We start from the raw sequence: 27,162 nt of genomic DNA, 5'->3' as shown, positions 1-27,162 counted from the left end.
CATACACACTTTAAAACTTTCTCTGGAGCTCTGGAATTCTAACCAATTGATTTCTATTTGCCACAGCCTTTGCATAAGAGTCTAGACACAGACAACATGGAACAGCTCATCACCCCTTTAACGACGCTGGGACACCTGGCCATGCTGGCCCCAGAACAGTTTGCAGCGCCGCTCAAATCTTTGGTGGCCAATTTCATCGTTAAAGACCTGCTAATGAACGACCGGGTTAGTGATAGCATTGATCATTACAATGACTACGTTTACAAGCTGTTAAAATTCGGGTTATGGTCGGGTTAAGGTCACTATATGCGTAATTTCCGATTCTTCTTCCTGTATCCAAAGACTCAAAAGACCAAGATTCCTTGCGAATAGAACATGCGCAGAACACACATTTTGATGGGGATATGCCGAAACGCGTTTACAAGACCAAATATTCGGGTTAGAAAAGGGGTTCCCCAGGTATAATATCCCGGTTTTTAAAAATGGGTTATTGGCTGCATGTAAACGTAGTCAATGAGAAGACAAAGCAATCAATGTGATGCACTTTGTTAAAATGCATTTTTATGTTTTGCCTTCTGGTGAAGTAGTGCATTATGCGGCAATCAAAATTACTCTGAATTGCGCAAGTGTGCATGATGTACTTAATGTGCATTGTGAACACAATGGTGTCTTTTTTCTTTTCTTTTTTTTTTCTTTTTTTTTTATTTGTGTATTTTTAGCTGATACAGGATGTGCCTAAATGATGTGTTTATAAATAAGATTTAAAAAAAAATATATATTACTGTTCTAATATAACATGTTCAGTTCCAGTAGTAAAAGCAGTATATTCCAATATTATAATGTCAATAAAAAAGCCTATATTTAAAAATGTATTAAATATTAATGTATTATTTTTTATGAAGCCTTAAAGGCTTTTTAAAAAGCTGTATTAAAAAAATAATAATAATAAAATAGCAAAAACCATTAGACATTTAAATCATTAATCATGATAATAGAAATCATAGCTGATCTAGAGAACAGCATTAAATATGCATGTTGTTTATTTGCCTCTAGCATTAACTAATTTAGACTTATTGAATTAATGTGATTTCATGGGGATGTGCTTGCTTAAGGCTTAAATCAACCCAGTATATAATTATAAGAGTAAATGGGTGAGGAAAAAAGAAGAGATCCTTTTTATTTATCTCAGTTGATTGACCTTGTGGGCATAGCTTTATTTTCATTTTGCAGTGGTTTTAAAGCAAGTTGTGTGCTTTAATTCACATAGACGTGCGACACGTCACTTTTGTAACATAAAGTGTTTATTTTTTACTGGTAACCTTGTTAGCAAACTTCAGACCAAGCAATAAAGGATCCTCCACACTCTCTGGTTTTGAGGCATTTGATACTGATCTAGATTTTCTGTTTGCTGCAAAGATTCCTGGCAAGAAAACCACCAAGCTGTGGGTTCCGGATGATGAAGTCTCTCCTGAAACATTGGCTAAGGTAAGACTAAGCTATGATTTGACTTGCCATTTATTATTCATTTTTATATTGAAGAAAGTACCAGTGATTCACTTCTCAGCCAGTATTGCATAGATTCCCAACAGAAATGGATAGATGGGTTCTTTTTTTTTCTCTCCTTTACATTGTAAATAGATGGCACCTCAGCTTGCACTCACAGGAGATGATACCGAGGAGTGAAGTATGTTCAGTGTTTCTGTGTCTCTGTGTGTCTCAGATTCAGGGTCTGAAACTGATGGTCAGATGGCTGCTCGGTGTGAAGAACAACCAGAGTAAATCTGGCAACTCCACTCTGAGAATGCTGACGGCTATCCTGAGCAGCGACGGTGACCTGACGGAGCAGGGCAAGATGGGGTGAGTGACATTTCCAACACTTTTGACAAATATACTGTTCAGTAGTTGAAGGTCTGTAAACAAAATGCTGTTTTTGAAAGGAGTCTTTATGCTCACCAAGGCTGCATTTATTTGATTGAAATCCAGTAATTATAGTAATATTGTGAAATAGTTTTACAATTTAAAACCACTGTTTTCTAATTTAATATATTTTACTGTCTAGTTTATTCCCTGGATTGTCAGCAGCCAGAACTCAAGTCTTTAGTGACAACATGGTCTTTCAGAAATCATTGTGATATGCTGATTTAGTGATAAAGTTGTGCTGCTTAATATTACATAATTTTTTTGTGGAAACTGGTAAAAAAAAAGTTTCAGCATTCTTTTGTCATATTGTTATTATAATTAAATAGAAAACTCAATGCCCAAATAAATTAATGAACCCCTTATACTGTAAAATGATTGCATACATGGCACATTTTTATTGTATTTATCTGTCTGTAATATGGGAGTGATTTCATGTGCTGATTTTCTGTGATTACAGTAAGCCGGACATGTCTCGTCTGCGGCTGGCAGCCGGCTGTGCCATACTTCGTCTCGCTCAGGAGCCGTGCTACCATGAGATCATCACCCTGGAGCAGTACCAGCTCTGCGCCCTTGTCATCAACGTAAGACCCATCGCCAGGCTCCTTGTCTGACTCCATATTGGCCTTATGGACTTATATTTCATCTTAATGGCAAAAAGAAAATCCCTTAACATCATTTTAATGGGTTACTCTGGTTTGACTAACAGGCTGGTAGTGTAGTGATTCGCTGTCTTCCTGGTCACCAGTCATGCTCAGTCATTGTCCAGTTTATCTGACTGATAAAATCAGAAGTCCGCTTCAGTACCCCAGATTAAATCCATTGAAAACAATATCTTTCTTACTGCAGATAGAAGGTGTAGCCTCATTCAAAAACCTGTTACTCTTTCGGATATTTAATTGATTTAATTGAGTTTTGGTTGTCTGTCACCAGTAGAAAAATGGTTTCAGAGGAAGTGATTCATCTTTGACAATAAGATGAGGAATGTGCATTAAAAAAGTCAATGGGGTCAGTTTGTATTTAATGATGACCTATACAGTAAACCAAAAAGTTGTAGGTTCAAACCCAAAAAAAAAAGACTGGACACCATTGCACAAGCCTGATGGTGGCATTTAACCCCAGACTACTCTAGAGTATGTTTCCTTGAAGTGTTTCGTAAGCCATTGAATAAAAGCATAAGCTAAACTATTCATGAGGAACTAATGAATCCTGTCTTTCTCAGGACGAGTGCTACCAGGTGCGACAGGCCTTCGCTCAGAAGCTACACAAAGGTCTGTGCAGATTGCGTCTACCACTGGAATATCTGGCCGTGTTCACGTTGTGTGCCAAAGACCCAGTGAAGGAGCGCAGGGCACATGCCCGCCAGTGCCTGGTCAAAAACATCAACCTGCGCAGGGAATACCTGAAACAGCATGCAGCAGTCAGCGGTAAGAAGAGCCTGTCTAAATACTGCTCGGAAGGCAAGGGCTAGGAATGAAGAACAGTTCATATTAGGGATGTCAACGATTAATCGATGATCGATTAATTGTCGATAAGAGATGCAATCGATTAAGGCTATCGATGGTCGGTTAACCGATTCAATGTTGGGCTGCGTGCGGCTCATGCGCACTCAACACGTGCGAGCGGCTGTGAGTGACAGTGACGATATATAAAAGCATCATCATTCATTCACAATGTACAAATTAAGCTTTTAATGTGATTTAAACTTTAAAGTAGGCTACATTAAAATAGAAACAACATAAAAGTTCTTCAACATTAAATGCAATAGAAATGTAGTTACTAATCATTTCATCAGATAACTGTTTTATATCGTGCGCTTTGCAGGGCTGCGGGACACAGTGACAGGACAGGTAGTCTATTCATTCCTACAACTTGTTAATTCATTCCTACGAATTATTAATGTGGCAATTGTCCATGTTTCATTAATTTTGTTCCCTAAATAACCCATGATTTAAGTGAAATAAGGGAACAAATTAATAAATCGAACGAATTCTTAATTCATGAAATCTTTAATTTCCCTTCCCATGTTTACCACAGTAAGAGATGCGAAAACAGTTATTAAAAGCTAAAGATAATAAAATAAACCTGGGAAATTAGAGGGTTAGACTATGAAGATTTAGGAAAAGAAACAATGCCTAAATATACTGAATTTGTGGAAATTCGTGACCAACCGGCAAACCAGAACAAAGCCGCGTAAAAGAAGACTATGGGGTCCAAAAGCATGGTCGCGATGTAACATTTTCCAGTTAACCTATTATTCCTCTAATAAACAAAGCTTTTATACCACACTTGTCATAATCAGATCTTATCATTTCTAAATAAATAATTGCTGGATTCAAAACAGCGATAGGCGCTGTGACCGACACATTCCTGGAGCATTCAGTTTAAATAGACCGTAGTATACCGGTCCACTCTGCTGTTATGCCAAGGACGTTTTTGCTCATATGAAGAGGATCATCTTTTCCGTCTATATGCGAATGCGTGTTAAGTACAAGCCTAGTTTACATTATAAATAATAGTTTAACATTCAAATACATTGCGAATATGGAAACATTTCGATTTGTGCCGAATGAGACATGAGCAATAACCTCCAAGCCGCGCTCGCTCATCCTCGTCTGCACGCATGCACTGTCACGATCTAATGCGCTGTATGCCGGATTTTTAAAAATCTGGGACAGATTTCTAGGACAGAATCCAGCAAGATCAAATTAATGTGAGCAACTGTGTTTTGGTGCAGCAGCGCCGATGTAGTTCACTTAATGTGCAGCGCAGTCACACGCGCTCCACATTTCGGATAATTTTATACAATAATGTCAGTTGAAAACATTGCAATTGTGCTTTAAAATACAACAACGAGCACCACAAAACCATTTAAAGAGGCGCGTTCAGCGTTCTCCGTGCGGGATTGGAAACTGTCAACAAAGTAAAATTACCTCAAAAGTATGGCGCGCTCTCTTCACTTTATCAAATGATCATAATCGCATCTATTCATTTTATAATCCTGCTACTAGCATTTTATTCAGACTAAAACCTCTTTAATTCAAGTGAGAAAGCGTTTTGTGTGTGTGTGTGTGTGTGTGTGTGTGTGTGTGGCTTTTGCACATCCTGTCATACCGCTGACTGCGTGCCTGCAATAGACGCATTTTGCAGTATTATGGTTAACGATTAATCGATTAATTGATCGTTAATTTAAACGACGATCGATCATGGAAATAATCGAAATTTGACATCCCTAGTTCATATTTAGTTTATATTAAAAAGTACTTTAATTGACTGGTTTGTTGTTTGTTGTGTCGCATGAAACAACAACCATATGTCTTGTTTGAATTAGTAACTCTTCTGAGTTGATTTTTTATTTTATTTTATTATTAATCTGTACAAAAAAATCCTGTTCAATTTAGGGAGTCAAAATCTAATTCCAAAATGATTCTCAGTGCACAGTAATTGACAGGCTCGTGGTGCAGTTCCATGGATTTTGCCCTGCAGGTCTTCACCCCAGTCACATGACTAAAAACTATGAATTTTTAGTAATTAATTTAAAATTCATTATAAATTAAAGAAATGATTCTCCAGTTCATATACATGTTAGGTTCTTTATTTTGTAGTAAAAAATGTTTTTTAAGTGTGCCGTTTACCACCATGTTTTCATTCGGCTTATATAGACTGTCAGATGTCGTTTTGTGTAATGAATCGCTGAAGAAAAAAACCCTCATGTCTAACTCTAACCACTGCTGTATTATAAAACTGGAAATATTTAGGCACCTCACAATTAATTTAGATTTGATTCAAGGACTCACAATTCCATTCCATATTGATTCACAATGCATTTTAATGCATTTTTCAAATATTGAAAGCGTCATTTAGGAATCAGAAGCAGAATCAAATTCCCTGTTAGATAGTGATCTTTTTAGTTAATATTCATGCATCTTCTGGTACATTGAAATCTTTAGCTGCTGAGTTGAACGGTTCATCAGGATCATTATGCAGAAGAGCCGGTTGTTATGCCTGTCCTGTCAAGTGGATTCGCCGGTCCATTGTGTTGGTTTCTTCATCTGTTGCTCATAAATGAATTCTTTGCACGTCATGAATTCCAATCGTAATTCATACTCATGAGCCACAGGACAAACTTTGGCTATTGTAAAATATTGTGAGTCTGGGAATATGTCTAGGTTTTATAACACTGATATTAATAATAAAGCATGTATTTGTGTACTGCAGAAAAGCTGATCTCGCTCCTGCCGGAGTATGTGGTGCCATATGCAATTCACCTTTTGGTCCACGACCCAGACTACGTGAAAGTCCAGGACATCGAACAGCTCAAAGACATCAAAGAGTGAGTCCACACAAACTCCTTACGCTGCTCTTCCATCTTTAATTGGAGAATGTTTCTCTCTTCATTGGGTTGTCCGTTGATGCTTTGAAAATGTCAGATGCGTAATTTGAGCTAGATATTTGTTACAAATATGTTGCCTGTCAAATTTTAATAAACAGTGGAGAAAATGTGCAGCTTGTTAGATGTTTGGCTGGCTGCCGAAAACACTGATAAATGGTGTTCCAGAGCTGCCATCTGCCATCTGCCTTTAATCTTGAGAATGATGTTTCTCTCTCATATCTTCCCTTTTCCTTCAGGGCTTTGTGGTTTGTTTTGGAGATCCTAATGGCCAAAAATGAAAACAACAGCCATGCATTTATCAGGAAAATGGTGGAAAACATAAAACAGACAAAAGATGGACAGTGTCCGGATGATCCCAAAATTAATGAGGTCCGTCTTGTTTTAGAGTGATGTTTTGTTTTTCTTATATGGTTATTCAAAAGTTATTCTAACTAACAACATGTCTATTATATAAAATGAATCAGTACTTTTTATTCAGAAAGGAAGGCATTAAATTGATCAAAAGTGACAGAAATATCTTATAAGATTATACAATTCTATTTAAAATAAATGCTGTTCTTTTAAACTTTCTATTCACATACTCCTTTCTTTTTCCACAAAAAAGCAGCAAAATGTTTACAGAAATAGATTATATTTTAAAATATATACAAATAAAATGCATCACAATATCACTGTTTTCACTGTATTATTGACCATATTAATGCAAGCTTATTTTAAAAACATTTAATATTAAAACCTTACCTACCCCTAACTTTTAGAAGATAAACATGAGGAGTCATTGGAATGCTTTGACCCTTGTTTCATATTTACATTATTGTTCTACTGGTGTCTTCTAGTGGCATTATGAACAGTTGACTATTTAGTATCTTGCTGTGTGAAAATGATCACACACAAATTGATGAAACACTTCTCAATTCTCTATCTCTCTCTTTCTCTCTCTCTCCCCTTGCAGAAATTGTACACAGTGTGTGATGTAGCCATGAACATCGTCATCTCCAAGAGTACCACATACAGTCTAGAGTCACCTAAAGATCCTGTACTGCCTGCGCGCTACTTCACACAACCGGACAAGGTGCTTAACTATTTCCTTTGTTGAACTGCTGCAGGGCTTCCAGTTATAGACATATCAGGGAATTATTTTAGTTTTTTTTTTTTTGTGCTTAAAAAGGGACTGGAAAGAGGCTGTATAGGATTATGACTGGATTTGAACCCATATCTCCCATGTACAGCAGCTTTTTATTTGTGTATCATTATGTATACATAATGTCTGTAGTGTAGATACAATTTTCTTAAGAAAAATAAAATATAAGTCTTGATCTAGTCAGAAGTCATAGAAAGTGATTGGTCAGTAGGTGTGGAAGCCCTGCAGTAGGCACAACTTTAACTCCATTTGCAGATTTGACATCTGAATTAAATTGTTCAAGTAAAAAAAAAAAATGTTATCTTTCAGAATTTCAGTAACACGAAAAACTATCTGCCGGCTGAGATGAAGTCATTCTTTACCCCAGGAAAGGTATGTATTTGCCCTCTATTCTGTGCTTTTAGCCTTCTTGGGTCTAACAGGAGTGTGAAATTGACTGCTTGATTCTCTCTGCAGCCCAAGGCAGCAAACGTGCTGGGAGCCGTGAACAAGCCCTTGTCTGCCACAGGAAAACTGCAGACCAAACTCTCTCGCATGGAGACCATGAGCAATGCCAGCAGTAACTCAAACCCCAGCTCCCCTGGCCGCAGTAAAGGACGGTTAGTGTCACAAACCCACGTACATGTGAGCTCATTCATATACACTACCATTTTAAAGGTAAAAGTAAGATCTGTTAAATAAAAAATCATATTCAACAAGGACTCATTCATTTGATGTGACATTAAACACATTTATTCATTAAACGCAGTTAAAAAAAGATTTCAGTTTCAGATCAGTGCTGCTACTTTTTTTTTTATTGCTTCACAACTGTTTTCCACAATAATATTAAATGTTTCTTGCACAGCAAATCAGTATATTAGAATGATTTCTGAAAGATCATGTGACACTGAAGAATGGAGTAATGATGCTGAAAATTCAACTTTACCATCACAGGAAATATTAACATTTAAAAATATATTAAAAGTTATTTAAAAATTTTGATATTACTGTATTTTTTATCAAATAAATGCATTGGTGAGCATGGGAGACATCTTTTAAAAACATTTAAAAAAAGCTTTCGAACAGTAGTGTATATGGATGATTACACTGTGTTTCAAGAAAATTTTCTCAAGTTACATTTGCATGTAAATTGCACAAAAATGGTTTATAGGTCTTTTTTTTTTTTTTGTTCTTTTAAGCAAATTTATGGTTCAAATATACTGCTTATCTCGATTTTTTTTTTATTTTAGTTTATAAATAGTTATATAAAGTTATTTATTATTTTCATGAGGTTTATGAATGGTTAGTAATTTGGGTAAAGTAATAACCAACTTGAATGAGATGTTCAATCCGGACTCAATATTGCTATATTGAAAAACAATGTCATGGCTAGAGATGGCTTTCACACTCTAATCTGTCTGCCGCTTTGGAAAATATGTAGTATAGCACCTCCCCAAAAAACGACATATTTGTAGCTTTATCTATTCAGCAGCATAAATTTGTTTCAGATGTCCCATTAAACCAATGGTGGTGAGCATGAACACACAAGCATTATAAATAACATGAGACACACTGCCTCTCCTCGGACTGTAATATTGTCATGCCTCCTACTGTGGACTAAACAGGCTCTTTTGAGGCCACAGTGCTCAGTAATCATCCCGCCTTTCAACATCCCTGCTCGAGTGAAAGCAGGGAGGATAGGTGTGCGATGGTTATCTCCAAATAGGTGTCATTGAAATTCTTTTGAATGGAGTGTTTCATGGATCAGCGTCACGAAAGCACAATAATTTCAGTTTTCAGGGATGTACTGCTTGATGGCATTGAGATGACTCATGGCATCCATCAAGACTTTTAATCTCTTTATTATTTTATTAATTTATAAAGCCAAACTCATAGGTGTCCTTATATTCAAAGACAAACAAATGAAAAATTACTTCTTTTTTATATATATTATATTTATTGTTAATTTTATTAATCTATTTCAATACAATATTATTTATATATATATATATATATATATATATATATATATATATATATATATATATATATATATATATATATATATATATATATATATATATATATAATACAAGAGTAGACAACAACCTAAATATCTTTTTTCAACCCAGGCTGGACTCTGCTGATGTGGACCACAGTGAGAATGAAGACATTTCAATGAAGAGCCCATCTGAGACAGAAAAGCCCAGCAGGGGGCGCAAGCGGGGTGCTGCAGCCAACCAGGATGACAAGGGCCAGGAGTCCAAGCCCAAACGGGGCCGAAAGAAAGCAGCCAACACGAGCACTGATGATGCCGAGGACCAGTGGGGCGAAGACGGCAGCATGGCAGAGGCCAGCATGGAGACCGAAGATGAACAGAACAGTCCACCCAAGAAAGGGCGACGAGGACGGCCCCCCCAAATCAGCAGCCTCAAAGGACGAGACACCCAGCAAGGGCAGGAGGGGTCGAAGGAAGACTGCTCCACCTGCAGATGAAGAAAATGAGGAAGAGCTGGAGGAAGAGGAGGATGATGAGGATGATGCAGGCAGTGAAAATATGGAGGTGAAGCCCAAAGGCAGAAGAGGACGCAAACCAAGGTGAGTGGCTGCCTGTATGCCCTAATATTCTTCCTCATGTGTATGTATATGTGTGTTTGTATATATATTAAGGTCATACATATATATGACCTTATAGGTGAACTGGTACTAAACTTACTGAATACCCACAATCCCTTTATTCTTAACATGTGTATTTGAAATGGTTTTTCACAGAGGAGAGGCAGATACCACCAGCGATTCTGTGGAATCCACACCTCAGAAAAGAAGAGGACGACCTCCAAAGTCACAGACAGCAGCTAAGAAAGCCAGGTACAAAGCTTTCTGGCATTTACCCTTGATGCTGACTGGAGTATATACTTGTGATTAGGTCTGTTTCATGGGTTTTTTCTGACTCATACAATCTGTTTTAGCGGTGGGAGATCAAGAGCTGCTGCCAACCAGGAAGAGGAGTCTGAAGAGGAGATGGGCATAGCCCAGCAGAGTGAGGACGAAGAGGATGAGGCAATGGACTCTTCACCTAAAGTGAGTTTCCTTTCTCCTGAAACTCTTACCACATATTAAGATTATATGTTTGTCAGTGGTTCAGAGGATCTGTAAATCTTTCACCATCATCATCAGTCATTTCTCCTTAAGTCGTGTCTACTCCAGACTAGGGATGGGTATCGTTAAGGTTTTAACAGTATTACTACTCTTACCGATACTGCTTAACAGTCCGGTACTTTAACGGTATTCTTATCGGTACTTTGTGTTGTGTTAGGCAGTCGAAAACTTTGCATTTCTCTGTCTGCACATAATGCACTTTTTAAAGAAGCTTTAACAGATTGCTTGTGCTTCCGCCCTTAAATGCAAAACATTTGTTGCACTAATGACAACCAGCGTTGTCTGCATCAACTCTAGTGAAGTATAATCACACATTGGAATGTTTTGCTGTCTCCGCCATCGTCAATCTTTTATTAAGCAGGAGTTTTCGTAATGTAAGGGGCCGTTCACATATTGCATCTAAAAAAACGCGTGGAAAACTCTAGGCACGCCGCTTTCTGATTTTTTTTCACCAAAGCCTTCGGGCACTTGCTAAGCAACTATGACCTGCTCTCTCCATGAAGACGCTATCAGCTGTTCCTTCATCTTGGCTGAGCTTTCAACGTTGTTACGGAAAAGGTGAGGAAGTTACATGACCTGCAGTGCGCTTGTGGCATTCTGAAACGTTGAGATGTTTTTAACTCAATGCGGTGTGGACGCGCCTGGAAAAAGTAGCTCGTCACAGCGCGTGCACGTCGGGACCACGTGGATTTCATTATGAGCGCACATACTGCGTGCCTACATTTGAAATAACGAACTTGAGCACGCAAAAGACGCGATATGTGAACGGCCCCTTATGCGTGTGCGTGCGCCGCGCTCGTTCTTGTTGTGTGTGTGTGTGTGTGTGTGTGTGTGTGACTGACAGACAGCCTCTGTCTGAGAGATCTTGCAGATTTTACAGACAAACGTCTTAATATCGCAAATTAGAAATGTTTGGTAAGATAAAATTTGCACAATAACATTATTAAGCAAAAATACATAGTACATTACATTTTTCCCCTCCAGTACCGAAAGCAGAACTGATACTGTCAGATCTTACTGATACTACGGTCTTTCGTAATTTAGCCCCGGGCCATTTTAGTACCGGGTTTCGGTACCCATCCCTACTCCAGACTCGAAAGTTGTCATGTGGCGCCGTGCTGCATCAGCTAAAGACTGTCTACACTGGACGCCACAAAGGGACCTTTGAAAATCATCTGAATTGAGTGTCAGCATGTCATAAATAGAATGCGGCAGCAGTTTACAGTCAGGTATTTGTGGTGTCATGCCGTGCCGCTTCAAGTGTAGACAGCATCACTGATAATACTGAGTTCTATTGACTGATCTATATATAATGAATCTGTATTCCAGATCAGTGGTTCTGTTGTATTTTGTCACGCCGTTCGCGTCTGGTGTAGACACAGTGTTTGGAATCGTTAGTTGTTTTCCCTTATAAGGATTGATGCTTTGGGCACAATTCCCCCAGTCCCCTCCACTCGCACCCGCTGATGTCATCATCCATCACAATGTTTAATTTTGTGAAAAAAAAAAAATAAATAAAATAAAAATATATATATATATATATATATATATATATATATATATATATATATATATATATATATATATATATATATATATATATATATATATATATGATCCATTCAAGTATAATAATGGTTCAAATTATATTATTTCTATGTAGAAATCTGTTCCAAAAATCTGAATGAAGGTTAAAAAAATCTTTCTTATAACCATGAGTGATGTAAAGTCATAAATTCATTCAGCTAAGAGCTTGAAAATCATCAATTTAAATATTACTTAAATGCAGAAATGTTCAAAAAATTAGATTTTTTTTCTTTTTATCTTTATCTTGTAATAATGAATGACAAATAAATAAAAATGTGTAAGAAATCTTGAAAGTTCTGAGTATATATGCTAATATCTTTTTGTAGGTGCGACGAAAGGTGGGGAGAAGAGACCGAAGATGAGTGCTTACAGAGACAAAATGCAAGATTGATTGGAGATTGCTATACTTAAGGGAAAAGTCCCCATGAGAGGAGTGAACTTCTGGAAAGTTTGGACTTTTTGGAGCCATGCATCTGCTTCAGCTGTATTTTGCCGTCTTTTACTGCCATATGCTTCTGCCCCACCTATCCACCATGACCTGTGGTTCGTTTCCATTGTTATGTGTGCCGACCATGTGATCGTAATCTTATGAGAAAGAAAGTGTAAATAGTTTTCAGGCTCTTACTTTCCCCCACCCAAGGTTAGGGAGACAACTTGTATAGCTTTTACCTCCAGCTTTAAATATATTGCACCAGCTGATGTGTCCAAGTAAAAGAAAAAAAAGAAAAATCGGAACAACTTTTAGCAGTACTGCGTGTCCCGTGTGTCTTCTGTATATCATTCTGTACTGTGCTACATGAATAACCATTTTGTAGTTCCCTTTTTTATTTGTTCGTCATTTTATCCTTTCCTTTTTTAACCCTTCTCATTTGTGTAATTCTTGTGTGTATATGGTTGTGCATGTGCAAATGTGCCTCTGCAGATAAAAGGAACACTGGTCTGATGATAAATTCACGTATTTGTTACATTTTACAGCCCAGTATTGATTTTCTCAGTTTGAAACTAGGAGGAGATGGTACAGAGCATTGGTTTTTAATATTAGCCGTGTTGGGAAACTATTGAAGATTCTCCCCCACCACCCAAATGAGTTTTTCAGTCTGCTAAACCAATAAAATATTCTGTATAAATAACTTGCATATTTGTTATTGGTAATGTGTTCGTTTAACCAGGGGTTTTCAAACATTTGATGCAAAAGACCTCAAAATATTAGGATTCCCTTTTGACAAATCATCTTTAAAATATAAAGGCAGTGATGTATTTTCATGTATATGCATTTGTGATCTACATTAAGGTGTATTTTTAGTGAAATATTCTCTTAATTTAATTTAGTTACATTTTGCCACCCACCATTAGAGTACTAATTTAGACTTTTTAAAAATATAAAGATACTTTTTGCATCAATTAATCCATTCATAGTTTGGAGAAATGTAACAGTCATGTGAAATGTTTTATTTGTAATGATAATGCTAGTCAAACATCACTTTACTGATGACAGAGGTGAAATTAATACATTTGAAGTTATACAGGATCTGTATGTACTAAAGATTTAAATAAATCTGGCTCAGTTTCTCATGCAATATATTCTTTACAGGCAAAAACGGATTCAATACATTCGAGTGCACTTAAAATCTCATGACTGACGGCTGGATACAGATATTTTGCTTTCCTCGTCCTTTCTGTTGCTTTATAAATCTGCATACATCATTTCAAGTTTTATAACATTTGGTTATGAATGATCACTTAACAACATATTTTTGTAAGATGCAGCACTCTCTTTGGGTCCACCATCTGCTGAATAGCTGGAACTGGAAATCCATTACTGCATTGACTGCATTCAACTGAGCAACACGAAGCAGTTTTTCTACTATTATACCAGCTTTGTGGAGAGCAGTAATTTGCATGTTTTCATACACACCCACACTATGGAAAAACTCTACTTTGTGCCAACTGGAACTGAGAAATATGACAAACAATTCAGTGTTGGTCTAAGCAAAAACTCTTCCACACTTGTCGGTATTCTTGGAGTGATAAGCTATAATTGTTTTTTATTTTGGTTAAAAATCTATATTAGAAATCTATCTATTGTTCTGTCATCTTTTAAAAGTCACTGTGGGATTTTGTTAAACTATTAACACCCTGCTCCTTTGTCTCGCATATCACGCTGTAATCTGAATCAAATGGAAATCCTGCTTAGCCTCAATCGTTGGCCATGTGCCAGGATGTGTTTATTGTATTGGGGTCACGTGCCTGTGCCGACCAATCGGAGTGGCGGACGTTACGCCACACACTAGCCCTTTTATGTTCCCTGCGCCTTCATTAAATTCACTCGACCGTCTAGTTGCATAGGGAAATCAGATTGGTCAAAGCGAGTCGATTCTTTCGAACGGATTGTTGAACTCTTTTGACTCGTTTGGGTCATTACAGTTTTTCTAAAGTCTCGCGTGTGGCATTTGCATTAATCACCGTTTTTGTCTAAATTTAATAATTAGCTCGTAGTTTAGTAGTTATTCATCCATTCTGATGCAGGTCGTGAACTGTTTTAAAATCTGCTTGAAAAATATTATGCCAAAAGCTGCGTTTTTAAGTCTTCAGCATATACGTCAGATACACATCTCTATTTTGACTCCCGCACAAAGTTTTCTTCCAATATACTCTTGAGAGATTAATGAATCGATTGAGAATCGGTTCGAGCGAGTCATCAAAAAGAACCGGTTCAGAAGAATTCATCGTTCGCGAATCGAACATCACACCAGACTAGGGGTCGACTGTAGTGAGCATGTATTTATTAACACATCCCTAGTGTGCGTCCTGAGCCGGTGTATTGCACACAGTCGGTGTGTGGTGTTGATGTTTTATCGCCGTCTTTTACATTAAAGTTAATATAATGCCGCCAATTAAACAAACAACCTCCCGTCGGATTTGATGTCTCCACGACTGCAGCCTTGATAGAGAGGAAAGGTAGGTTTGATTTATAGAATGCATACGACGCTGTTTCTTGTGTTGCAAATAAACATGAGATACAACTTTCAATTGGAACATATAACGCTGAACGAGTTCTGTGTGTAGTTTGCGCGTGGAGAAATCAGTTACGCAGGTGTGTGAAATGCATGTCATGAAGATAACCTCTGAAGATTTTTTCTTTTGGCGTTTTAAACTTTTTATACATCAAGATCAACAGGATGTGCTTCATAGTGTAGTGATTCCCGAGAAACATGAATGAATGAACAAGTATTTCCTGTTACTAACTGAGATCATATATAAACATGAGCACACGTGTGCTTGTATATATGCTGTTTATGTGCATCGGTCTATGGAGGTCTTTTCCTAACAAATAATAATAATAATAATTCAAATGTCTAATCATCAAATTCCCAAAACAACTGTTCTAATGAGATCTCAAATTTTCGAATGCAATTTAATTTATACGTTCGGGGAAGCATGAATTGTATAAAAAATAATTTGTATTTGATATTTAATTTTCATTATCAACCCAGTATTAGCATGTCATAATTAAATTTATGATTCAGTGCTCGTAATAAATCAAATGGTCAAACTAACATCATTTTATCTATCTATCTATCTATCTATCTATCTATCTATCTATCTATCTATCTATCTATCTATCTATCTATCTATAACACACATACACACACTAGTCTGCTGCATACTATACTACTACCAAGTTCTTATAGAAATAAGAAATGTTAAAAATGTACTGTATCTGTTATGGGATGCTTGCATGGAGTAGTAAATCTATCAACAGATATATACTAAACAGTGAAACCCTTTATCGTTCATTCCATGTTTCCGTTAGTACTGAACCAGACCTGCTTTTTCTCTGTAAGAGAATAGTGGTCTGGTGGGTATTGTTTGTTTCTAAATTTAGATGCTGCTGTTCAGTATTCTCACAACATCCAGCTTGCAGGTGCTTACATAATGCCTGTCGAGATGAGCATTTTAATGAATTGAAGGGACAGTCGGATGCAGTCTGAGTCTCTTTAGGGTTGTGCGATGTGATTACGCTCTAGCGCTTCTCTCCCATCCTTCTGTCAGCGGGTGTGATCTTAAAATAGTCTCGTAATGAGGGACCCTCAGAGATCTCGACAGTATGGAGCTGACTGCAGGGTCCGAAGGGTGATGAAGTCACAACGCTCAAAACAGAAGGCCTCCAGAAAGTCACGATTTTGCTTTGACCGAGGTTTGATATTTTTTAAAGGTATGCTGGAGCGACACCAGGCAGTTGACATCTTTCAGTTAGGTGACATTTCTAAGGTCACCGTCCGCTATCGCTTTATTTGATGCAGTGCGGGCTGGACGACCTTTAATATTGCTTGCTCGTTGAATAGACACTCAAGGCCAGAGGGTCGGTGCAAGTCTAAAATGACTTCTCAGAAAACAATTGTTTTGAGGATAATTTGCCATGGAGAGAGAATCTATGTGAATGCAGCCCTTGCAGTAATTTATTATTGCATTTAATTTCCAGAAAGGCCCAATTGAATGTTTTGTGACCACAAATGGCCATAATAACCTTTTGAAAGACCATCTGGAATTGATTAAATGCTGAGAAATGGATTTTACAAGCAGTTTACTAAAACAATGCATATAGCTGGGAGCACACATAATTTCTTTGGATACTGTGAACATTGTCTTGCGCTGCTGTGTTGTGTTGTCTCTCATGGCTCATCTGGATTTCAGTTGTGGAGTTTCCGATTTAGGGCTACATGTATTTCAACCGAAGAACCTTTTTGATCGAAGAACATTTCCAAACCACAGAGGCATTATGAAATAACAAGATAATCTTGTTTTCATTGTAATATCCCAAAAGGTCAGTTGCTCCTTCACAATGCTTTATGCAACCAAAACCCACACTTTATGGATTCTGGTCATTTGTTTAGTAATAGTAAAATAGGATCAAATGGTTATTGTATTATATTCATAGTTTGCAGACTTGTCTAAACACTTCTGGCATGGAACATGAAAGTCTCATTGATTTGCTGGCCGGACCATGAGAGTATTGACTGAACACTGTCGTTTGAATGCACGAGAGTAGATCAGCATTGAATGTGGATTTGCTTCGAAATGTTCTCTTATTGATCCATGACTTCAGTTCTCAACAACCCATCCAGTTGAAATGCAATTAGTCTAGTTCTACAGCTGAACGCATCCCTGTTTCAAATTCATGTGGTGTTATAGGTCATACACTTGACAATAAGTAAAGAAAGCAAAACCTGTAAAGCTGATGCGTTTAGTTTCAAGAGTAGCTGTTATATGACATCCGAGACTTTGAAGCAGATCAGAGGTTTTTTTGTTTTTTACAGATTTTTATAGAAAAAAAAAAAAAAAAAAAAAAAATATATATATATATATATAATTTTTTGAATATTCCAATTAACCATTTCTGTTTTTACATTTAGTTAAACATTAACTATATTTATACATTTATTTGTTTTGAAATAATAAAGATAATTTATGTTCTACTTATTTCTAATAAGGATAATAATTTGTGTTCCACTTATTTCACTAAAATAAAATGTTTTACTGAAATAAATAAAAATACTAAAGTAAAGTATTTTACATTTGTTATTTAAATTATAGAATGAATGAAATTATTATAACAATGAAAGAGGGCCCCATTTTATTCACCCAGGTATATTCTCCAAGCTCTTACTGCTGTATAGAGACAACCAATCAAAATGGTATATTGAATTGAATTCTTTTTTTTTTCTTTTTTTAGAAATGGATGTGGAACCAAAGCATTAAGCAGAGGGTGACTCAATCTTTAGGTCTCATGTCATGTCTCTCCTCTCCTCCTCTGTTCCTCTCTCTGTCTGGCTGAAGTGGTGAAGATGCTCCGTGGAGTTTAATAGAGAGCAGCATGGACGAGGCTGCCAGCCAGCTGGAGAGAGACCATGTTCACAGCGTGTACGAGAGGATCGCACCCTACTTCAACGACAGCCGCTACAAAGCTTGGCCCAAGGTCAAACAGTTCCTGCTAGAGCAGGAGCCCGGCAGCATTGTGGCTGATGTCGGTAATGCTTCATCTTCTGTCTTTAATGTCCCGAATAGAGGACTAAAACTCTCAGAATGGCAAGATCAAAGTCACGCTTTCTCTGTAAACAACCATTGGCACATTTTTATCTGAAGATTTGCACTGTTGAAAAAAACCCATGTAATATAGTCTTTATTCATTTGCTTGGAAAAATGTAATGGCCCGTTATCACATACAGACTAAGCTGACAGCATTTAGGAAATGCAATTATTCATATTAAAGTTATTACAGAATGCAATGAAAAACAGCCCAGTTAATCATCCATGAGGGAAAATCAATTTTTATGACATGCACCGATTATTTTTTTATTATTGCAGGATGTGGCGATGGCAAATATCTACACATCAATGAGGATATCTTTAAGTTGGGCTGTGACGTGTGTCGGCCGTTGGTGGACTCCGCGTGGAGTCGAGGTCACGAGGTGCAGCTTTGCGATGGCCTGCGTTTGCCCTACAGAGACGGCTGTTTTGATGCAGTGCTCTCCATCGCAGGTAAAGCGTCAAAGAAATATTCTAAAACATTTGGATTCATTCTGATTCTCATTTAGATTCCATTTAACAAATCAGTTACTTAAATATTACATTAATGATTATTTTAACAATAATGATTTTGGATAACCAAACAAAGTATTTTCGCTTTCACAATGAAACTCTGTTTCCACAACATGGTGCCGGCGGTTATAGCGAGAATCAAAGTTTATGTCTTCTTTCTTTGCGTGAACTTTTTTATGAAAATCGCCCCACACAGTGACGTAGACGTGGGGGCGTTTAAAGGGGGGGTGAAATGCTCGTTTTCACTCAATATCCTGTTAATCTTGAGTACCTATAGAGTAGTACTGCATCCTTCATAACTCCAAAAAGTCTTTATTTTTATTATATTTATAAGAGAAAGATAGTCTGTACCGATTTTTCCCGGAAAAACACGAGCGCCTAGAGGCGTGACGTGTGGGCGGAGCTAAAGAATCACGAGCGCCAGTAGGCTTTTCAGCAAAGAGCAAGAGCAGCATCAGCAAAGAAAGGCGGTATGCTATGTGGTATGTACTGAAATGGTCTATATTTGCTTAGCGGTTTTGGAAAATGACTAAGTTCCACTTTATGTCGTCTTTTTTTTTTTTTTTTTTTTTTTTTTAAGCTGTACATGTGGAAAGTGCAGTTTGATGACAACATCGCATGTTGTTTACTTTATGTGCTTACGCGCTGATAGCTAAGTAAACAACACAGAGATATTTGAAGCAGTTTTACTCACCGCATGCGGTTCCAACACACAATCGTGACCCTTTTCCATTGGGACTGCATTATCCTTAAGAAATAAACGACGTGCAATCCGAAATGCAGGGAACAAACAAAAACACTTGCACAACTCCGTTGATGCTCTGTAAAAATAAACTCCATCCACTGGTCCCTTAATGCTGTTTCTCTTTTGGTAATCTGTGCAGGGTTGTCTTGCCCTGGCAACCAAAAACACACTTCTTTTGTGACTTTTCGCGACGCTCTCGCTCTGATCAGGCTCTGCTCAGCCTCTCTCTGCTCTGCTATACTGGAGCGCGCTCTTCCGGCAGAAGAGCGCGCACTTAGGACCCATATAAGGAAATTCCGCTCCATCTAACGTCACACAGAGCCATACTCGAAAAAAACTTTCCGAAACTTGTGACAAACCGGAAGAGGTTTTTTTGGAACAAAAATACTCCTTCAAACGTACAACTTAATTTTTGAAACTTTGTCCACGTTTAGCATGGGAATCCAACTCTTTAACAGTGTAAAAAACTCAGTATGCATGAAATAGCATTTCACCCCCCCTTTAAACAAGGTGTTTTAGGAGGGCATGGACAAGTCTTGACTTTTATAAAGAATATCTCTTTAGGTTTGAGACTTTAGTCTTTGCAACTTTAGGGATCTTATCTTTTCACGAACAGCTTGTAACACTCCAGAGAGAAAGGAAAACTTGAAATCGCATAATACGACCCCTTTAACATACTAGTATTACCATGATCAAACCATTTAATTTCAATCAGCTGGTGGTGATGCTGTTAACTTCAAATGGAGTGGCTACATGGGTGTATTTAAGCTTTATAAGGTGGAGGACAAAGGGGTGTTACTAGGCTACAGGAGATTAGTGTTTCTTGGAGGAGGTCTGGGAGTATTTGTTGTCAGGGTGTACAGCTGGGTCACCTGGCAACCCCTCGTGAATCCTCAGAGAGAAAATGAATGTGCCTATTGATGATATCAGAGTCTCATAATTGTTTAAAATCTCTGAAAGCCCCCAATAAATGCAGGAACCCACCCACCACTATGAGATGGGCTTTCTACATTGACTTTGGTAGTATATTGTTCAGATATTCATTCTATATAAGGACACTGTTACAGTTGCCTTACTCCAGTTTTTAAACCTGTAATTTTACTTCTTCATTGGAAAACAATGATTTTCTATATATTATTTTATATGAATATATATATGTGTGTATGTTATATTAAAACTATATTTAGTTTGATTCAATAATTTCAAATGTTTTCAGTATGCATATTTTTGTTTTTAATTTGATATTATTTTATTGATATATTGTTAAATGGACTTACAAATATTTAATATCAACAAACTAATTAATTCTCTACTTTGTAAAACCTAACAATTATATTATATATTAAAAATACATTATTAAAAAAGGTGTATAGCTTTATAGTTGACTAAATGATGCATATTCGTGATAACATTTATTGCGTACATGTAAAAGTATGGGTTTTATGGGACTGCGTAGGGTGAGTAACAAATTTAATTCTGGGTTGAACTGTTCCTTGAAATCACTTGATTGTATATCAATGACCTATGAATACAACTTCTTCCAATTGCTTAGTCATCCACCACATGTCCACAAAAGAACGGCGTATCCGAGCAATAAAAGAGATGGCGCGCACCCTGCGTGTAGGAGGCCGGATCATGATTTACGTGTGGGCCATGGAGCAGAAGAGGCGCAAATTTGAGAAGCAAGACATCTTTGTTCCCTGGAACCCCAATCCCCCTTTATCTCCCGCCTTAAGACAGCGAGGCAATGGATCACAAAGCATCAGCGATGGCACCGCTTCCAACAACAAGCACAGGAAAGTGAAAAGCACATCCTCCATGGTGGACGAGGGTGACTCAGTTGGCCCCAGCAAACAGAAACAACAGAGGTTTTGGTTCTTCTCCAGATCTTTAGATTCGGTGCTGGACTTCACCAGCCTGACCATGTCCCGTTCCTCTTCCAACACTATACAAACCCCTGTCAATGAAGCGAAGAAAAGCAGAAGCCGGCGAACTAGTAGTAGAGGTCTCATCAGGCAGATGTCCAGCCTTTTTTCATCCTCTTCCAGGACCAGTCTAGAAGAAGACGTCTTCATTTCAGATCCCAATGACCAGGTCCATAAAAACAACAACAGAAGTTCTGGGAATGGAAATGAGACTTCTCCTGTGGAGCTTGTCCATGATTGTTCCTCAGTACCACTGCCTGACTTGGTGTCCTATCAGAGGATCAATCAACTCTTGAAGGACACGTGGAGGTAGATGGTAAATCGAGCTTAAAAGAGCCCTTGCAGAGGCGGGATAGCACAGTGTCTCTTTTGGAAAGCGACGAGTTGAAAGGAAAGAGCAGTGAACAGCTGAAGGACTCTTGTCTGAGGTACTACCACGTATTCAGGGAAGGAGAACTGACACAGTTGATCCAAAACCATGTTGATGAGCTCCATGTTCTGCACTCGTACTTGGACCATGCCAATTGGTGCGTGGTGGCTGAGAAGGTCCAAGTCTGGAAGGGTTTAAATCTAATTTTAAATGTTTTAATTTATAACCTCTGTTTTACTGTCTCTAAAAGTTTTAGTTTGAGATTTTAAGTATTGGGACCAGAGAGCTAATATTAAACATTAGCTATTCAGTATCAATGGCAATAACAAGCAAGGTACTGATGCTTTGACAAGACGTTCAAATCGTAACACTAAAGCTAGTCGTACAATGAAATTTGCTATACTAAATTTAGCTTTACTCTCCATTCATTCTTTGTGATGTCTTAGTTTTGAGTGGAAAATAATTGATTTAACTTGCACTGATTTTAATGGTGTATCACTGTTAAGCAATGCCTGCCTGAAACGGGAATCATAGCACATCTTTAAACCATACGATGTGAGCACATACCTAGTGTTTTCTTATTGGACACTCTTCAGGAGTTTGTCTGTGTGTTGTGTTGTGTGGTTAGTATTAGCCTTTGTGTTGTGGTCTGAAGCTTTTAAACAAGATTTTAACTAATCGACTGCACATGATGAATTCCCAGCTGAAACATGTTTGTGCTGCTGTTGTAGATTGTGTATGTTTATATTGGTGTAACTTGACCATGTCAGAATGTCACAACAAAGGACTTTAATTTTCCCTTAAACTTGAACCATTTTTATGTGTATTTTTGACTTAAATATAATAAAATCAGTATATTAAATTTTATCTGACCCATTGGTGCAAATTCATGTCTTTATAGTGAAACCGGTCAAATTTTCCAGTTACTTTAAATGTGTTCTTCTTAAATAATAAACTAAAAACGTAATATCACACTATTAATTAATTCTCCACTACACTATTTATATATATTATATTATATATGTACTTTTTAAAACATATATGCTAAGAAAATTAATTATTATGAATTATTTAAATGACTTTTTATCATTAACAAATAGTATAATAAAAACACTGTTTTTATCTACCGGTACTGGGCTCAAAATCAAATTCATGTATTTTTTTTGTGTGAAAATTAATTATATTAAAAAACTTTTTATTTGATCTGTCTTATACTATATTGATGGGTGATGATGTTGCCCTGGTTTGATGTTGTTATCTGTGGTTTTGTTGTTTTTACTTTGTACAGCACATTGGTCAACGGTAGTTGTGTTTAATTGTGCTTATAAATAAATTTAAATTTATATTAATTTAGTATACTACTACTACTACTATTACTAATAATAATAATAATGAGCCAAACTGTAATTTTAACAGACAAATTATTTTCCTATGTAAAATGCCTATTTATTATTATTAATAATAATAATAATAATAATAATAATAGATATTAAAATAATAAATATTAAAAGTGCAAGAATCGAAAGGATTGCTTGAATAAATATGGCATTTTTATTCATAAAGTCTATTGCATACAATTGTTATGGCACAGTGATCATGGCACTGTAAAACGTTCATATGGTCCTTCTCAGCACCCAACAATCTTCGATTGTTTAGCACCTGCTGTCTATTTTCATCCTTGAGTTAAAATCCATGTTCTCTCCAAACCTAAATGCAGAAATGGGAACAATTAAAAGCAATCCTCTGAAAGTGCAATACTGATTTTTACATTTGTGATAAAGACTGGGACAGAGAGCGGTACTATGAAAGCAAATCTGCCTCTTAAAAACATCAACATGTAAAAACAGTGGATAGCATGTAACTTTCTGACAATTTTCCAACTATCTATCTATCTATCTATATATCTATATATATATCTATATATATATATATATACACACACACACACACATATATATATGTGTATATATATATATATATATATATATATAAAGGGATCATAGCAAAACAGTCAAGAGAAAAACATAAAATAAAATCAATAAATATATGATTAAAGGCACCCAATTATATGTGTTCAATTCATGCAGGTCCATGAAATACCATGTTACTTTCATTATGAATTCTGTGACCTCACCTTTGATGCAGCTCTGTGAATTATTGAGTGCCTGCGCCCCAGTCGATCAATATCTCTGGAATAGCCTCCTCCAATAACAGTAGCCACTGGAATACCCTTTTTAATGACTGTCTGAAGTACATAAAGATCCCTCCGGTAAAGTCCTATGACGGGTAAAATGCACAAAGACATTGAAGGGTCGATTACATAAAATACTGCTTTGATTTTACGATATATGATGTGCGTAATAGAGTGAAAGGATTCACCTTCATCTGTGAGACGAAGTCTTCCAAGTTCATCCTCCCAGTGTGGATCCACACCAGCATCATACAGCACCAGATCGGGCCGGATTCTCTCCAGTAACCAAGGGAGGTGTTCCTGGACTGCACAGGAAATTACATTTGTACATAGTACCCCCACCTAGGCTTATTTAAAGGAGTAGTTCATCCAAAAACAAAACATTTCTTAAAATGTACTCAACCTCAAGCAATCCAAGATGTAGATGAGTTTGTTTCTTCTTTGGGAAAAATTTGGGGCTTTACATCCCTTGCTCATCCTCTGCAGTGAATGGGTGCCGTGAGAATGAGTGATCTTAACAGCTGATAAAAACATCAGAATTACCCACAAGTGATCCACACAACTCCAGTCCATCAATTAACATCTTATGAAGTGAAAAGCTGTGTGTTTATAGGAAACAAATCCATCATTAAGACATTTTTAACAAACCATAACTTCTGGTTAAGACGCAATACAATAAATGTCCTCATAATATCGTCCACAATGTTGCTTTTCAGTGAAAAATGATCTGAATCAGGAGAGAAATATGCACAATCAACACTATTTACAGCGAAAACTAATTTCAAACAAATATGTCAATGGATATTGATGCGAGAGGACAACAGGGAATTGACATTCACTGGAGGAAGTGTTATTATTGATTATATACTACTTTGTTTGGCCAGAGGGTGTCAAGTTACAATGCCCTGATGATGAATTTGTGTCTTACAAACATAGCTTTCCACTTCACAAGATGTTGATTGATGGACTGCAGTGGATTGCGTGAATTGCTGTGATGTTTTTATCTGCTGTCTGGACACTCATTCTGACGGCACCCATTCACTGCAGAGGATCCATTGGTGAGCAAATGATGTAACGCTACATTTCTCCAGATCTGTTCTGTTGAAGAAAGAAACTCATCTACATCTGGGATGGCCTGAGGGTGAGTCAAAATTTCAGCAAATATTCATTTTGTATGAACTTTTCTTTTAATAGATAATAGATAATTTATTTAAAAGTCAAAAAGTGATATGCTTATGGTTTTGTGTAGGTGTAAAAAGAAAATACCTTTGGAAAGATACTCTTTGTCTTCAGTGCCCGTCTTCCAAACTGACATCCAGGTCACTCTGCTGCTTTCGCACAGGAAAGTTTTTCCCACAATGCACCGAGAAGGTGAAAACATCGGGTTCATCCTTAAATATGAATGCTGTGCCATCACCCTAGTGAAACAGAGAAAAAAAAACATTACTGTATCATGAATATTATATATAATTCAGGAAAGCAACAGCACTTTGGTTGGTTACAAACTTTCTTTTTTTCAGTTTCAAATGTAAACGATTCCTCCACTATTAAGAAATATTTCTTCCTCAAAAATAAAACCAAAGGTTCAAAGGCTGACCCCTTGGAAGTGATGTACCTGATGTACATCCAGATCCACAATGAGAATCCTTCCCCTGGATGTGGACTCACTCATCAGGTGTTTGGCGGCCACAGCCAGGTCATTGAGCAGACAGAAGCCTGAGCCGAAGCTGGGGAAGGCATGATGGGTCCCTCCGGCTGTACTGCATGCCAGTCCCCTCTGCATGGCAATCTCTGCTGCCAGCACTGTTCCACCTGAACCACACTCACATGAGAGAAATACATTACATGACACTCCAAGGCGGGGGGAAACAGAACAATATACTGTAGTTTTTACCAACTTCCATAGCTGCGTATTAGTGCAATATGTAAACAAACAAAAAAATGCATATGCAAATCAAGCCTTTTCCAATGTGATATAATATTCTAAACAAATAAGGTCTGTATTTTAGTATTTATACTAAAACATTTTTGTTTAAATAAAAAGTATAATTGTAAATGTATGTCATGGTTAAAATTATTGTAATATAATCTGTCTATATATATCTATATACAAAACCAAATCTATAAAATGAGTCACATAACAAAAAAATTAAGTTTAAAAGATAATATTATTAGTTAACCTAATTTAAAATATTAATAAATATTATAATAGCATAAGAATAATACTAAACAACACTATACAAATTAAGAAATGTCCAAATTAGGCCTCTTTTTATTTTGCAACTTTACAATTTTGACTTGAAGCACATGCTAAATCGCATACCTGTTTCATATCTACAGCGTTGCACTAAACCAGAACTCCACAGGAATCCGGTTCGCCTCTGATCTTTCTCACTAATTTTACCACTGATAAAGTTGGACAGGTACTCCTCAGTATGCGCACGTCTCAGAAGCTCGGGTGGAGCAATCTTAGGGGCCCACACCTATAAGACAGCGACATTATATTAAACTTGGCTTTGTTAAATATGCATGTGTTAATATAAGTTCCAGATTCCCTAAGCATGTCCAACCTGTTTATCTGTTATGACCTGATCTCTGAGCAGACTCTCCAGGACTTTGGGGAACTTTCCCATTGGAAACCTGTGGTTTTCAGGGAGGTCACATATGTACTTGACGTGATGAACTATAGGGAAGTGCTCTCGATTCAAGGCAAGTCTGTGAAGAAGGAAAAAAAAAACACATGCAAATGAGTGAGAGCAGTGTACTAGTTTTAGGGAGTTCAATGTGATAAGGACATATTACATGTTCAGCGTTAAAAGACCTCCTCCATGTCTCCTGCATTGGGTTTCGTTTCAGAAATGTTTCCTTGTGTTCCACAAGTTTGCATTTAATAGCTGCTCTATTAGATAGATTTTTGACATAATAAATGAAACATTGCTGCTTACAACTGCTTGTTTACAAAACGCGTGCAGTTACACAATCAGCAACTATTAAATACGTCGATTCATTATATATATATATATATATTTTAAAACGCGTTCTGAATCAGATTAAATGTTATTCATGATACGGGCGCAAAATACAAAATATTTCCACGATCAGCTCATATACATGCGTGTGTGTAAATGAGACGTTTGTGTTTCTGGGGTCCGTGT

The 27,162-nt window shown here is 37.0% G+C and overlaps 1 protein-coding gene and 2 pseudogenes across 1 annotated transcript; 2 read left to right on the top strand and 1 right to left on the bottom strand.

The window, feature by feature from the left end:
• The window catches only part of LOC113058596 (sister chromatid cohesion protein PDS5 homolog B-like), a 30,836-nt pseudogene extending 17,530 nt beyond the window's left edge, over positions 1-13,306 (top strand).
• A 1,554-nt stretch (positions 13,307-14,860) lies between these two features.
• Positions 14,861-22,681, top strand: LOC113058595 (probable tRNA methyltransferase 9B; annotated as a pseudogene).
• A 663-nt stretch (positions 22,682-23,344) lies between these two features.
• On the bottom strand, positions 23,345-26,962 carry LOC113058914 (uncharacterized protein SYNPCC7002_A1628-like; the record flags this gene model as incomplete). Its single annotated transcript, XM_026227172.1, is given in 10 exon segments — positions 23,345-23,523; positions 23,951-24,093; positions 24,196-24,312; positions 25,274-25,304; positions 25,306-25,425; positions 25,623-25,819; positions 26,331-26,490; positions 26,578-26,697; positions 26,699-26,722; positions 26,810-26,962. Coding segments are annotated over 10 exon segments (1,089 nt in total), but the record flags the coding sequence as incomplete, so codon positions are not given.
• Between the last annotated feature and the right edge of the window lie 200 nt (positions 26,963-27,162).

The sequence above is a fragment of the Carassius auratus genome, chromosome 40, assembly GCF_003368295.1.
Source record: "Carassius auratus strain Wakin chromosome 40, ASM336829v1, whole genome shotgun sequence".
NCBI lineage: Eukaryota > Metazoa > Chordata > Actinopteri > Cypriniformes > Cyprinidae > Carassius > Carassius auratus.
This window is presented reverse-complemented; position numbering and strand designations above follow the sequence as displayed.